Source organism: Pelodiscus sinensis, chromosome 21 (genome assembly GCF_052426305.1).
Source record: "Pelodiscus sinensis isolate ZL-2025 chromosome 21, ASM5242630v1, whole genome shotgun sequence".
Lineage (NCBI taxonomy): Eukaryota > Metazoa > Chordata > Testudines > Trionychidae > Pelodiscus > Pelodiscus sinensis.
Genome location: NC_143072.1, coordinates 19,770,873 through 19,785,595, shown reverse-complemented (window position 1 = coordinate 19,785,595; position 14,723 = coordinate 19,770,873). Strand labels below are relative to the sequence as shown.

The 14,723-nt window shown below is 44.5% G+C and overlaps 1 protein-coding gene across 9 annotated transcripts in view; it reads right to left on the bottom strand.

Annotated features, from left to right (window-relative positions):
* ACACA (acetyl-CoA carboxylase alpha) overlaps positions 1–14,723 on the bottom strand; it is a 237,340-nt gene that overhangs the window by 110,611 nt on the left and 112,006 nt on the right. For all 9 annotated transcript variants that reach the window (XM_075904774.2, XM_089772238.1, XM_089772236.1 and 6 more), the window contains 6 exons: positions 12,858–12,899; positions 11,387–11,602; positions 10,776–10,931; positions 8,609–8,812; positions 3,349–3,504; positions 1,760–1,906 (listed from right to left, as the gene is read on the bottom strand). In XM_075904774.2, the coding sequence (XP_075760889.2) occupies positions 1,760–1,906; positions 3,349–3,504; positions 8,609–8,812; positions 10,776–10,931; positions 11,387–11,602; positions 12,858–12,899 (921 nt within the window). The remainder of the gene's footprint in view (positions 1–1,759; positions 1,907–3,348; positions 3,505–8,608; positions 8,813–10,775; positions 10,932–11,386; positions 11,603–12,857; positions 12,900–14,723) is intronic.

Genomic DNA, 14,723 nt, shown 5'->3' with positions numbered 1-14,723 from the left:
GAGCGGGCGGGCAGTGTAGACGCTCTGCGGATTCTCGCGCAAGAATGGCCATACTTGCGCAAGAAGCCGTGAGTGTAGACATAGCCCCAGTGTTCACCATTTCTGGTGGGTGGGCAACTAGTGAGCAGAGATCCAGCCAGTAGCAGGACCTGCCCCTACTGATGTAGGGGAGGAGAAAAACACGCATGCACACACACGAAAATTGTCCTGTATTTTCTAAGAAAAAAGTCAGAACACCTGCAGAAGGGCTTAAATATTTAACTACTACCATACTTTCTATACACCCAGCAGGAGCAGAAAAAAACCTCTTTGTGTCTCTGGTTATCAGGTTTGTCTTGAAAATTCAGATTCAAAATCTTTCCCTTTAAAAACGGGATGCCCAGTTGCCCTAAAATGTAACCACCATCAGCAGAGGCCCCTGGAGATTGTGAGCAGAGTTTGGACTTCCAACATCATAACACAGACTTGAGCTAAGAGTAACTCTATTAGACTGGTAGCAGTAGTATACTCCAGTCCTTTACAGGACCAGTCACTAGAGGGCAGTGTTGTACATTTCCAAGTTTGACACTATCAACTTGGGTTTGAATAGAGATATTAGCTGCTTAACGCACTATAAAGGCAATTTCCCCCACCTTTGATATTCACATTTCCGCATCAGATACTATCTATGGGACACATCTAGCAGGGCTTAATTAGCTTTGTTAACACTAGTCTACAATTGACAGCTAACTTCTTTTGCTGTTTTCCACACCGACTACCTCTAGACTGGCATGATTTTCCACAAATGCTTTTAACAGAAAAGTTTTCCGTTAAAAGCATTTGCGGAAAAGAGCACCTAGATTGGCACGGACGCTTTTCCACAAAAGCACTTTTTGCAGAAAAGCGTCCATGCCAATCTAGACGCACTTTTCCGCAAAAAAGCCCCGATCGCCATTTTTGTGATTGAGGCTTTTTTGCACAAAACAAAATCTGAGCTATCTACACTGGCCCTTTTGCGCAAAAGCTTTGCGCAAAAGGACTTTTGCCCGAACAAGAGCAGCATAGTATTTCCGCAAGAAGCACTGATTTCAGACAGTAGTAAGTCAGTGTTCTTGCAGAAATTCAAATGGCCAGTGTAGACAGCTGGCAAGTTTTTCCGCAAAAGCAGTTTCCTTTGCGGAAAAACTTGCCAGTCTAGACATAGTCACCCTGTATTCTGTAATTTCCACTCCAACTCGTCCAATGAAGCAGGTTTTACCCATGAAAGCTCATGACCTAATATATTTGTTAGTCTCTAAGTTGCCACAGGACTGTTCATTGTTTTTCAAGTTATAGACTAACATGGCTACCCCTCTGAGACTATGCCAGTTCATTACCCAATGCTACAGGGGAATGTTTAATTAGAAGATATATAAAATTAGGGTGTTTTTTTTAAACTGAACAAAAACTTTCCTAATTAAGCTTTGTCAAAAGTTTTAAATACAAACTCTAGCTAGCTTAAATATTTGAATGGTGAAATTATGAAGGGGAAAAAAAAGCACTAGCACAAATTTGAAAATAAACCATGATTTACTTGGAGATTCAAGTGCCACTTGTATGGAAGGTATGCGTCTTATTCAAGAGAAAGATTTTGCCTCTGAAAAGGAGCACAAGTAGCTTTTGCAGACGGGATTGGTACATTTTCACCATAATTTTCCATAAGCAGTCTATAAACCACAACGTATTGCTGATGGGGGAGGGGGGGCAGGAAGAGGGAAGGTAGTTTTAGAAAGTAACTTGCCTCATTTCCTCCTGGCAGCCTGTTCATATGCACCAGCTGACCTTGGTCATCCAATACCAGCTCAGTGTACGTTAGCATATCAGAAGGCAATGGCGGTGTTGGCAGGAACGCATATTCACTCATGGAATCCCAGAGTTTAATCAGAGACTATAAGGGAGAAGAGATATGTCCTTGTCACAATTATTGACTCTTGGCATCCTTACCATAACCTGTTATGACTCAATATCAAGACAGAAACTTCTATTTCCATTAACTGCCCCCAAATCCAGCATTTGGCCAACACTATTGGATACCACCTTAGATGAAATGTCAAGCCCTGAACGATAACGTGAGTCCAAGGAACATCGCCACAGTTAGCCACGGGTTTGGGATTTGCTCTATGACCCAACAAGCCAGCTATAGAATACGAACTAGCCCTCGGGAAACATCCAGTGTGATGGATCTCGCCGCATAACAAGCTCACTCACTGAGGCCTGGTCCATAGCAGAAAGGTTAGTCCTGTAACTCGCTGGAACAGCGCCAAACACTGCCACCACGGCATTAGTCACTCCTACTCTGCAGTTAGGGCATGTCTAATTACAGACCTAAGTCGACCAGTGTTAGATCCACTTGCAGCCATCCCAGTAATCACTGCAGTGGCATCTCTCACCATAAGTGCTTCCACCAACTGAGGAGGGGCACTGTTGGGGCGGAGAGCCAGGACTCTCAGCTAAGTTCCCTGGAAGCTACATGGCCACGTAGCTGCCTACTTAGCGCTGTGCAGGTGTGCAAGGCAGGGAGGAAGGCTGCCGCCTCCACAACATACTCTCCATCCTGGTGACCAGGGGAGGCATAGCCTGAACCAAGCACCTCTCCCCCGGCCGTGTACCCTCAGCAGTGGCCAGAGTGGCCTGGCCCCTGAGACTCCCATGGCCTGGCCCAGTCCCCAAGCCCCCTCATGGCCTACCCTGGCCCCCAAGCCCCCCCATCACACTCCTACACCCTGCCCCATCCCAGAACCCACACCTCCAGCCTCTGTCCTAGCCCTGAGTCCCTCATCCCCCACCAGAGCCCTTGCACCCCAACCCTCCGCCCCAGCCCTGAGCCCCTCAACCCTAGTCCCACACCTCAGAGTCCTCAGATTCCTGCACCTCAACCCTCTGCCCCAGCCCTGAGCCACACAAGCTTTGTTATGGGCACCAATATGAAGCGTACGTGGCGCATAGTTCCTCCCTGTTGCACGTCACCTCCATGTAGGTGCACAGAACGTTCATTCCACTCAGGAGTGGGAGATATTAACGTGAACACTGGCTCTCAGACCTACATAGCTCCCTGCCAGGACCCCAGCTGCCTCCCCAGGCTCTCACCTCCCCACGGCCAGCTGGGAGCGGGGCAGGTACCCAGGGCTCCTCTCATCTCTGAGCAGGGAGACTGCAGGCAGCAGCCCAGCTGGGAGTAGGGAGCAGTCAGACTCTAGCTGCCCAGCTTTCTTGTCAGTATCACTGCTCCGGCATGGAGTTTCATGGCTCCAGCTCCCAGGAGCCCTTAATGAGCAATGAGAGCAAACTTTGCTGGTACAAAACCGCAGACATCCCCCAAGGAAGATTTACCTGCCGGAACATCTCAGGGATGTCGTAGACGTACGTCGTCCCTAAAGATTGTGCCTGGAATCTCTTGGACTGGAGCAGGTCCTTTGTCACGTAGGGGGTATTGATCAGCATGCCATGAAGCGGTCCCTGTTTATCTCCATATGCCTGGAACATAATCTACGGCAGAAAACATGGCCAGCATGAAGAAAGGCAACCTGAGATCCATCCATTAGATCAGCATCCGTATTTCTTCAATTCATTTCCACAGGCTAGGCTAGTTTGACTGGCCTGGCTTATGTTCCCTCAGAAGATGGCAACACCCACACATCGCACAGTGCCGTGTTCAAACATCCAATGCTACCCCATTCAGGCAGGACTGGGCCTTTCCTGTACAACTCTGAACACCCCTGACTTATTAGAAGAATAGATCACGCTGGTCGGAACGGGCAGGCTGCCATAACCGGCCTGCAGAGAAGCCTGGCTGTCCATAACTTTGGTGATTTCGCATTCTCCTGCATTTCCTCTGACAGCACGACTGTGTGAGCGGAGAGGATCGCTATTATTTATGGACCTGAACAGTATACATACAGCACCGGATAAGCACAGTAGCTAAACACCATTCAGATCTCTGCTGATTGATCATGGAAGCGAGAACAAGACTTGCCATATGTCATTTGGCTTGAAGTTTTGATATTACACGTTTAAAATATTCTTCTAGAGCAGTGACTTGAGTTTTCAGCTGCCGTACTTCATGGTGCTTTATAGTCCACTCAGTCAGGACTCCGTGAATAGGGAGGGCCCACTCTGATGCAGCGTCACAAAGCAATTGATCCCATCGGAAATCGCAAATGAAAATCCATTTCAACTAATGATACTAAGCTGCAGTGAGTGCTGCTTCACTGGGACAGCATTAGACTACGCCCTGCTTAATAGGGACACATTTGGCTGGAGCTAAATGATTAAGCTGTTCCTAACACATCTGATGTTCCAAGTTTCCATTCTTTTATATGGAAGTTGTTCGATAAAGAGTGAAAGAAGAAGGGGGTGGGGTCAAACAGAGATGAAATTCAGTAAGCAGTATTCATTTTTGCCATTTTTGAGAATACAATATTTTGCGCCATTCTTACGCCTTTCTGTGAGGTTTGGTTTTGTCTTTTTTAAAATAGCTTCTTCGGCAGGACAGCTATTTAATCAGGAAAACAAGTGCTTAGCATTGTGCAGTAATTTTGATTTGGGGGATCGGGCCCTTCAGCAGTGTTGCTGGTGTTTGTGCACAAACCTGGGAAATAGAAGCTCTGGGTTCTGTTTCTGACTGCACCTTTGGCTTCTCTGGTGAATTTCTAGTTAGGCTGATACGCCTCTACAATCCTTACAGTATCCAGCACCAAGCGCACTTGCTTGTATGCAGCAACGGATCTGAACTAGGACCACCAAATTTGGTATGCAGCTCTCTCATCAGCACTGGGCAAAGCTGGACTGCCAAGCAGTGGCCCGATGGCTTCCCCAGCAGCAGCCCCCCAGCCCTGGGCAGTCGGCCGTGCAGGCAATTTTGAGACGGCTCTGCCTTCCCTTGCCTAGGTTACTGACCACCCATGAGCTTTCTGCCTTTTACAACTTAAAGCAAGGTCAGGGTTTGGTTGCGCCAGGACAATGGGATGTGCCTGGAATGTGACTGTTCTGCATCAAACGGAAAGGGAGGGGGGGTGTGATAGCAGACACAGTTATGCTCATGAATGACCACAGGGGGCAGTAAACATCCCAGTCCTGGTCAGCAGCACAGCCCCCACCATCCTGGGCTGTCCCTGGGGAGCAGCCACCCACCATTCTGGGCCCCCCCGGCCACTCCTAGGCCAGCCGTGGTCAGAACCTGAGTGCCCCTTCTCCTTTGGCACCCTATGGAGAAGCCAGCAGGAGGTCTGCTCGGGCTCCCACCCCACCTTGGATTAGCTCCGGGGTGAAACTGGTGGGCAGCCTACATGGTGCCCTGACCCAGGAAGAAGCTAACAGATGGGAAGTGCAGCCCATGTCCCGCTGGGCCAAATCTGGACCTAGGTAACACCTGGTAAGTCTTCTCCTGCTATAATAAAACAGAAAAACTTGTTTAGATGAGACCTTGTGCTAAACCAGAGTTCCTATTTGGTCTGAAAAAGGTTGAGAGGAGCTGCCGATTCACTATCTAATGGTCTTAGATCCATATAAGGGAGAAATCTAAAAATTCTGTTAAATAAAAAAGGTAAAAAAGGTAAATAGTCAGCAAAAACATCAAGATCTCAGGAGGCTAGTTTTACAAGAATGGGCTTGCCTTAAATCTATTGTTAAAGTTAATTAAAACCAACCCTGTTCCTAAAATGCCTTGACTGAATCATATTTAAGTTTATCCTGAAAACACATCGCAAACATTGTGAGAATTACAGAAGGACCCTCATAAACACGTGTAGCATTTTTAAAAAGAAAATCTATGCCTTATGGGGATATTTTTCTGGTCATTTCGCCAGAAACAGATTGCAAAAGGAAAGGTCACCTTGGCAAACAGCTAACAAAACTCAAACTTTAAGCTGAGCCACTGCAGATTAGCGCAATGTTCTTTTCTTTTTCCCCAGTCCATTCAAAACATGTGGACATTATCTCTACGAGGATCTCTAGACCAGGAGAGACTGCATGCCCAAGCAGCTTGCAGGAAAGATTTAGAAAAAGGAAAAAATGGTGACTCAGCACATTGTATTCAATACAAACACTGTCCATAGAATTTATTCTGTTGCTACTACTGCATGGCAGACATGTTATTGCAGTCCAAACATAAGCTTCTATTTTAGTATTTTGCATTTCCAAAATCCACATTTTAATAAATAGGTAAGTGCTTTTGCAGATTTTAAGTAAACCAAAAAACATTAGTACCTACACAACATAAAAACAGCCATGCTGGGTCAGACCAAAGGTCCATCTAGCCCAGTATCCTGTCTGCCAACAGTGGCCAATGCCAGCTGCCCCAAAGGGAATGAACAAAACAGGGAATCATCGAGAGCCATCCTCTGTTGCCCATTCCCTGCTTCTGACAAACAGAGGCTACGGACACCATTCCTGCCCATCCTGCCTAATGGGCACTGACGGAACTAGCCTCCACAAATGTATCTAGCTCTTTTTTGAACCCTGTTAAAATCTTGGACTTCACAACATCCTCTGGCAAGAAGTTCCACAGGTTGACCATGCATTGTTATGAAGAAATACTTCCTTTTGTTTGTTTTAAACCTGCTACCTATTCATTTCAGTTGATGGCCCCTAACTCTTGGGTTTGGGAACAAGTAAATAGCTTTTCCATGTTTACTTTGTCCACACCAGTCATGATCTTATAGACCTCTATCATGTCCCTACTTTGTCTTCTCTCTTCTAAGCTGAAAAGTCCAAGTCTTTTTAACCTCTCCTCATACAGCAGCTATTCCATACCTTTAATCATTTTTGTTGCCCTTTTCTGAACTTTTTCCAGTGCTAAGGTATCTTTTTTGAGATGACCACATCTGCACACAGTATCTAGATGTGGGCATACCATGGATTTATAGAGCCAATAAGATATTCTGTCTTATTCGCTCTCTCTTTTTTAATGATTCCTAATATTCTGTTTGCTTTTTTGATTGCCGCTGCACACTGAGTGGATATTTTCAGACAACTATCCACAATGACTCCAAGATCTCTCTAGAGCGGTAACATCTAATTTAGTTCCCATCATAGTTGGGATTGTTTTCCCAATATTAATTACTTTTCATTTAGCAACATTAAAATTCATCTACTATTCTGTTGCCCAGTCACCTAGTTTTGTGAGATCCTTTTGAAGCTCTTCAGTCTGCTTTGGACTTAACTACCTCGAGTAGTTTAGAATCATCTGCAAATTTTGCCACCTCGCTGTTTACCCCTTTTTCCAGACCATTTATGAATATGCTGAATAGGACTGGTCCCAGTATGGACCCCTGCGGGACACCGCAGGTTGTCTCTCCCCATTCTGAGAACTGACCATTTAGTCCAGGGGTGGGCAAGAGCACCTCCGTGGGCCAGATCCGGCCCTCCAAACCAATTGAGACCTGGGGTCAGGGGAGCGTGCAAAGTCTCCTCCCCCTGCCAGAGGCACGTGGCATCAGAGGGAACTGCTAGCTGTTTTAAAACAGCTGGCAGCTCTCTCTAGCCACTGCACGCCCCTGGCAGGGAGGAGGCAGGGATCGAGGGACTGATTGGCCTGGAGGCAGAGGGAGCACGCAAACAGCTGGCGATTCTCTGTAAGTGCCGGGGTGGGGGGCAAAGACTTCATGCACTACCCTACGCCCAGGCCAATTCAGGGTCTGTGAAGGGGGAGCACAAGAAGTCTCCTGGCCCCACCCCTTCCACCTGAGGCTCCGTCCCTTCCAGGATGGTCTATGGCCACTTCAGAAATTTGTGAACTGGCCCCCTTTTAAAAATTATTGTCCACCCCTGATTTAGTCCTACTCTGTTCCCTAACTACCCATTATCAATCCATGAGAAGACCTTCCTTCTTATTGCATGACACTTGGCTTAAGAGCCTTTGGTGAAGGATCTCATCAAAGGCTTTCTAGAAATCTAAGTATACTATATCCACTGGATTGCCGTTGTCCACATGCTTGTTGACCCCCTCAAAGAATTCCAGTAGATTGGTGAGGCGTGATTTCTCTACAAAAAACCATGTTGACATTCCCTCAATAATTTATGTTCATCTATAAAAATCTGACAATTCTGTTCTTAACTATAGTTTTGGCCAATTTGCCCAGTACAATCCCCATGTTGAAGTCCTATTCTGTTTAATAAACATGACTGCAGTAGGATTCGCCAGAAATTTTAAATGGGCTCCCACGTTATTCACTGTTCCTTCAGAATTTAAAAAGAGGAGATATCTTCTATAGATTTCTCTAATCATCCTGCAGAAGCACATAGCAGGGGTATAATTTTCTAATGAATTCTACAGGATAGTTTCAACAGCGCATACAAAGATAATGTTTTCTAATTCTAAAGGACTTTTTCAGAAGGGAAAAAAGAGGTGTTTGCATGAAGGAAACAAGGTGTATGTTAATCGACAGACTATATACCTCTGCATAATGCAGTTATATGTTTGGCACATTCGCATGCCTATTTGATGACTCATAGAATTACAATTCTTTCTTAACTGAAATAACTACTTAGGCATTTGAGTCAGGCCAAAAAAAAAAAAAAAAATCAACAAACAAAAAGACTCCCAAAGACCACATTCTGTAATACGTGTGTCCATGCCCCCACGGAGCCGTACCTGTGCTGTCCTGGAGTCCGTCACCTCTTTGTACAAGCTGATGTCCAAGTAATAGCCAGACTCATTGGTCAGGAAGAGACGGATGGGAATTGCCTTTCCAGTTGGTGTCAAACGAATGTTAATTTTCAGCTCTGCTTGGAGGACACGGAGTTTCCAAAGGCGGCTTCCATAGCGCATCACCATGCTCCGCACAGACTCTTCAATCTTAGCACAGAGAACAGAGACAGAAATGTAGCCGTGTTACTCTGGTGTAGCTGAAACAAAATACAGGACTATGTAGCACTTTAAAGACTAACAAGATGGTTTATTAGATGATGAGCTTTCGTGGGCCAGACCCACTTCCTCAGATCAAATAGTGGAAGAAAATTGGCACAACCATATATACCAAAGGATACAATCAAAAAAATGAACACATATGAAAAGGACAAATCACATTTCAGAACAGAAGGGGGATGAGTGGGGGGGGGAGGTAAATGTCTGTGAGCTAATGATATTAGAGGTGATAATTGGGGAAGCTATCTTTGTAATGGGTAAGATAATTAATGTCTTTGTTTAGACCTAGGTGAAAAGTATCGACTTTAAGTATGAATGACAGTTCAGAGGATTCTCTTTCAAGTCTGGTGTGAAAAGGTCTTTGAAGCAGGATGCAGGTAATCAAGTCGTTGAGACAATGCCCTTTCTGGTTGAAATGGCAAGAAACTATTTTTTCTTTGTGATCCTGTCTAATATCTGTTTTGTGGGCATTGATTCTTTGGCGAAGAATTTGCATTGCCATTTGGCTGTGGACAGATCCACCCCTTCGTTATTCCTCCTTTCCACGCCGGACCCTATCAACACATGGGGAATGGCTCAGCTCCATGAGGCCAGCATTCAGAATTTCAGGATATCCCAAGTGGGGGCTAATAACATTTTCCGCCCACCTCTTCAATTCCCACCACTCGCCTTTCCTTTTTCTCCCCTCCATTTATGCACTCTACTGCAGGAGCAGCCAGAGTGCAGCACAGACCTCACGTCCACAGACAGCTCCTTCTGAGGCTTTAATGACATTTGCACTCAGCAAGGACACTAATGTCCCTAACGGGGGGGGGGGGGGGGGGAGGGGGCGCACCACTTTAACCATGCTGCCAGTATCCCTTTGAACTGAAACGAGAGAGCCAGAGGTTCCCAAACTGGACTATGTGTTCCACTGGTGGTACATGAGCTTCATGTTTCACCAATTCACTTTATAACTTTGCCTTAAAAATACACAAACCAATAAAGTTTGGGAACCTCTGAGAGCCTGAAGGTTGGTTTCAAACTTGGGTCTCTGATGCGCTAGCAAGGTCACCCCTCCAGCCAGCACAGCGCCACGTTGCAGTCGGCCTGCTGCTCCCCCTGGATTGAATTTCCCTCTCTCACCTACTGCAAACATTTTTCCCCAACTAAGAATTATATGATGCAGGAAAGCACCCAGAGTGAAATCCCTGGTAAACAGTTAAGTAGCATTTATATGCACAATAACCATGTTTCATTGCACGTACAGTACAGGGCCTTAAATCAACAAAGCAATTACCACTCTGAGCTTGTTCCTATGCTGTTTTATTCAACTTTATAATATACTCCTGTTGGTAAATAGTGCATATTAAAGTAAGGCAATTTGTAGACAGTTTCTAATATTCTCTCCCAAAACCTCTTTTCCAAGGCTGTTCAGGGGCACTCAGAGTACTGAACAGCTCAGCTCTTGCTGCAGTCCCTGGGAACTGTGATGCTCAGGACCTCTGTAGTGCTTCTGGGAAAACAGGACAAGTGTCTACGGCCATTTTAATTAAAGCCTTTGCAATCCTGTCCCTGCCATCCGAGCTAATCAATGCCATTATTCCCTACGCGTTATTCAGTCTCATATTCTTTAGGAACAACATTCACTATTGGCTCTTTCCAGAGCCAAAATATATTCCATAAACTTAATTTTTACATGGTTTCTTTTAGAAAAGAAAAATTACTTCAAAATATTAGGATATCTAATATAAATCTCTCTCCACCATTCCCATTCCCAATATATACCACTGATCTCCTGTGCTTTCCTTAGAAAACAACAGGCGGAATCGGTGTATTATTATCCAGTGCTCTAACATGAGCCCTACAGAACACTCCAATGCAGTGAGATTCAGCCGGACAGCTGAGACTGTACCTTTGATGGATCCATGATGACCGTAGGCACAAAGTTTAAGAAGATGTGGTTGCAGTCTGTGCGCACGTTAGTATTATTGAAGGCCACCTCCAGCTCGTCCATGGCTTCCAAAAGCAAGCGTTCCCCTTCATTCTGCAGATACTCAAAGGAGGCCTCCTACAGGAGAAAGCCAAAAGGTTACTCCCTTTCCACTAGCCATCCCTCAGACCCAAAACACAGGGTCATTGGGCTGCAAAAGACCACAACCGAACCTGACACAGAAAAAAGGCTACATTCAGGCCAGCGGGCAGTACAATACTCCAGAATACAAGAGCCAAAGACATTGGTGTTGATACTAGTTCAAATACCAGACCAAACTGTGCTCTCAATTACACCAGCCTAAATCTGGAATAACTCCAGTGAAGGTATGACATCCACCTAGTCTGGACCTGAACCCTTGAAACGTTAGGTGCCATCAGACATGCTCCAAAAGCTGTATCATGACATCCAGTAGAAGGCAATGGGTTTACACTTGAGACACACACACACACACACACACACACCGCTACTTCTAACTTTATGGTTTTTCACATCAAACCTGGGAAAGAGACCACTCACAGCAGTAAACCCACCTTAGTAACCAGATCTGAATGCCTTATAATAGCCCTCACGAAGAACCTGTAGTCGGTCACCTCAGTGCCCACTTCAACTTTAGCAGCTCCCAGGTACAGGTGCATTTTGTGGTTGGCACACGGAATGGCGGTGAGGTCAAAGTTTCGCATTCTGTTCAGCTCCAACTGGAAAGCCAGAGCTGGCTCCAGGTGACGGTAGATCCTATCTTCTTCAAACTGGAAAGAAAAGAGAAGCGCACCCCATAATGTTGGGTGCAAAAAGGAATAAAAAGTGAAAAAGTCAGGTAAGAAGCTGGAACCAGTAAAATGGAGAGAAGTGTATAAAATCTACTGACTTAAGACACGATGGCTAATGTTGACATTCAGAGCAGGTCTCATGTATTCTGTTATTCTACAGTGACAGAATTTACCCCACCTGCAAAACTGTATTTCAGATGCTAAGCTTTTTTGGGGGTGCTGGGATAGGATATTTGCTTTGTTTTTATTTAAAAAATATGCTTTTGTTGGTGTGAACTTTCCCATTCATTTAAATGGCCCAACTCTGAAATTTAAGAGTGTCAACATGGCTTAATTGTTTCGCTACTGATCATGTTAGCAGAAACTAATATTGATAGCCCACAGGTGCAAACTGTTTCCCACCTTTAAAGAGGCCAAATGCATGAGACATCCCTACCTAGCTGTCCAAACCTTGGTCGGTAACACACAGAATCACTGACGTATCAAAAACTGAAAGTTTGAGGACAGTGTAAAACAGATAGAAGTAAAGAAACAACACAAGGGCTGCACTGCACTGCTCCTATTATGATTTTTCATATTGATTACAAACCTAAAAATTCAGTGAAGCTGCCACAATTTCCAGTCAGATGCACCAGAGCCATTAGAGTTAAGAGGTATGTAGTGAAACGGTCTGCACGTTGAGTGTAGAACAAAAACCAAAGCACAGCAGCTCATATGCTCTGCATAAGGCGCCTTCTTTTTGCAACAGGGGAAGAGTCTTCTAAATCGACCACATCCCTACATCCCCCCATCCTGAATGATACTGTTTCTACAGCCATGGTCCTCAGAACAAGCACGGTCTCGAGCTAGACATCATGCCATATAATATGCAGGCAAGCGCATTCAACGGGAGGACGTGAAATTTATCAGTGGAGTCATTTTAGTAATTGTCCATCACTATAGAAAAGACTTCCAAAACCAATCTAAATGTAGGCTTCTAAAGCTATACTTAAGGCACCTAAATAAGTGATCTGATTTCAAACTGACTAATGAGACTAGTAACTCTCATTGACTCAGCTGTCAAAATAGTGAGTGCCCAGATAAAGGAGGGCGGGGTATGTTCAGAAATGCCTGATGAGGTTTTGATCCCATGGACCCGCTCCCCTTTTAGAGAGGTTTAGAAGGCTTGTAAGGGAGGGAGGAAAGTCTGTTTAAAATGGAGAGAGAGAAAAGCACGGGTAACTGTTCAACTTACCTTATCCCTGGCACGGAACGTGAAAAATTTAGGGAATTCCCTCTGTTTGGAAATAAAAATGGTATCAGTCCTTCAAACACATTGTGCACCATCTGTTCAGCCTATGGGCTATTGAGAGACGGGACGGAGTGCAGCATGGAGAGTCACTGTCATTAAAATCTACCACTGCAATAGCTAGAGTTGCATTCCATTTTTATTTTGTAAATAAGGATGGTCGGAAGATAAAAATCCCATTAAAGCAGGTTGCAGGGGCACATTAAATCAGTTTAGTTTTTTTTTCCTATTGCAGTAGATGGTTCTTGATTACTTCAATATTTTTGACTAATATTGGGTCTTAAAGCAGAATTTAGGCAGGCAGGAGGGATTGGGTTAGAGTCAGAACTCTTGTGGGGTTTTCTTCTTATTTATTATTACTACTGTTATTATTAAATTGTATTGTAGTAGTTCCTAGGAGTCCAAATCAGACTACAACTGTACTGTGTTAGGCACTGCACACACAACAAAACAGACAGTCCCCAGCCCCAAAGAACTCTCCATATTCTTAACATTGCTCATGCCAAGGAACAATTGTTATTAATTTTGAGAAATTAATGAGTTCTAATAATTGACTTTAACCTCATTCTAGAAAGTCTACAAGATATTTTATAGATTTGGCTCCTCTAACGGGCATGGAAATAATTTCTACATATTAATATAAAGGTCATCGGTCAAGTCCTAGGCCTTATTGCATAGAAAAACTTTACCTTTCTGATGCCATACAGCACAACCCGCAGCTCCTAATAAGCTGTGAGTTAGACTGGACCTGCTCATACATTTGAAATGCCCCAACAGGTAACAACCACAGTTTGTGCTGTTGGAAGTTACGCGTTTATTTTTTATTTCAGCTGAATACAATGATCATAAGTTCGGTTTGTTTCCCATGTTAAGGTGCTTGCTGTTGACTTTCCTATGCTGAATTCGTTTTTTTATTACCACTTATGTTTTGGTGAGTCCACCATGTTCTGAGAATTGAGAACATATTGCACAACGAAACGATGGATGCTGAAAATACTAATGAAAAAGTCTTTCTATAGTGCTCTTTAAAACAGTTATAATTGGAGAAGACTGTGTAAACCTGGTATCCGTCTATCTACTCCCTATGCTGCCAACACAGCCATTTCCCTGAGCATGTATGTAGTCCCACTGAAGTGAGTGCAATTAATCATGCTTATCAGTAAGCAGATGCTTACGTTAAACACGTTTCCTTGCTTTGCTGGATTGGATCCTATGCGTCTTACAAGACACATGCTCATTTTACTGAAAAAAAACTTTAAACCTGTCCTTGCTTTTAGTACTGTTCAGACGGCAAAGTTATGGAAGAGTGAGACAGATTCCATTTCAAACCGAAAAAAAAAATTGTCACTGCTTATAGCAGAGTCTGGACCAGATGTTTCAGGCACTTAAATTGGTTTTAAATATTGTCATAATTCCATTGATTTCAGTGCATGCTTTGTACCAAAGTCAGATCAGCTTCATGTTCTGTACTATGAGCACTGACTTTGGTGGCACATGCTCTGATGCCACATGAAGCCTGTAAAACAGGCACAATTACAAAAAATGGCTGACTACTAAAAATGATGAAGTTTGACCTGGAGTCACAGAGGGAGAATAAATTAAGGATATTAAATATCCACTAACTGACTAATCGAATAGTCAATGCATTTAGTCAATAGGGCGCCTCCGCCTTTGAAGAGTAGCAACAGCCCGGGGCCAGCTGGGGTGTCTCCAGGCTCCTCGCGGTGTTTCACAGCAGCAGCGCCGCATGGTGCCCATGGTCTGGCCCCAAGCGGTGCTGCTGCTTTGAAGTATCCCCTCCTCTTCCCTCTC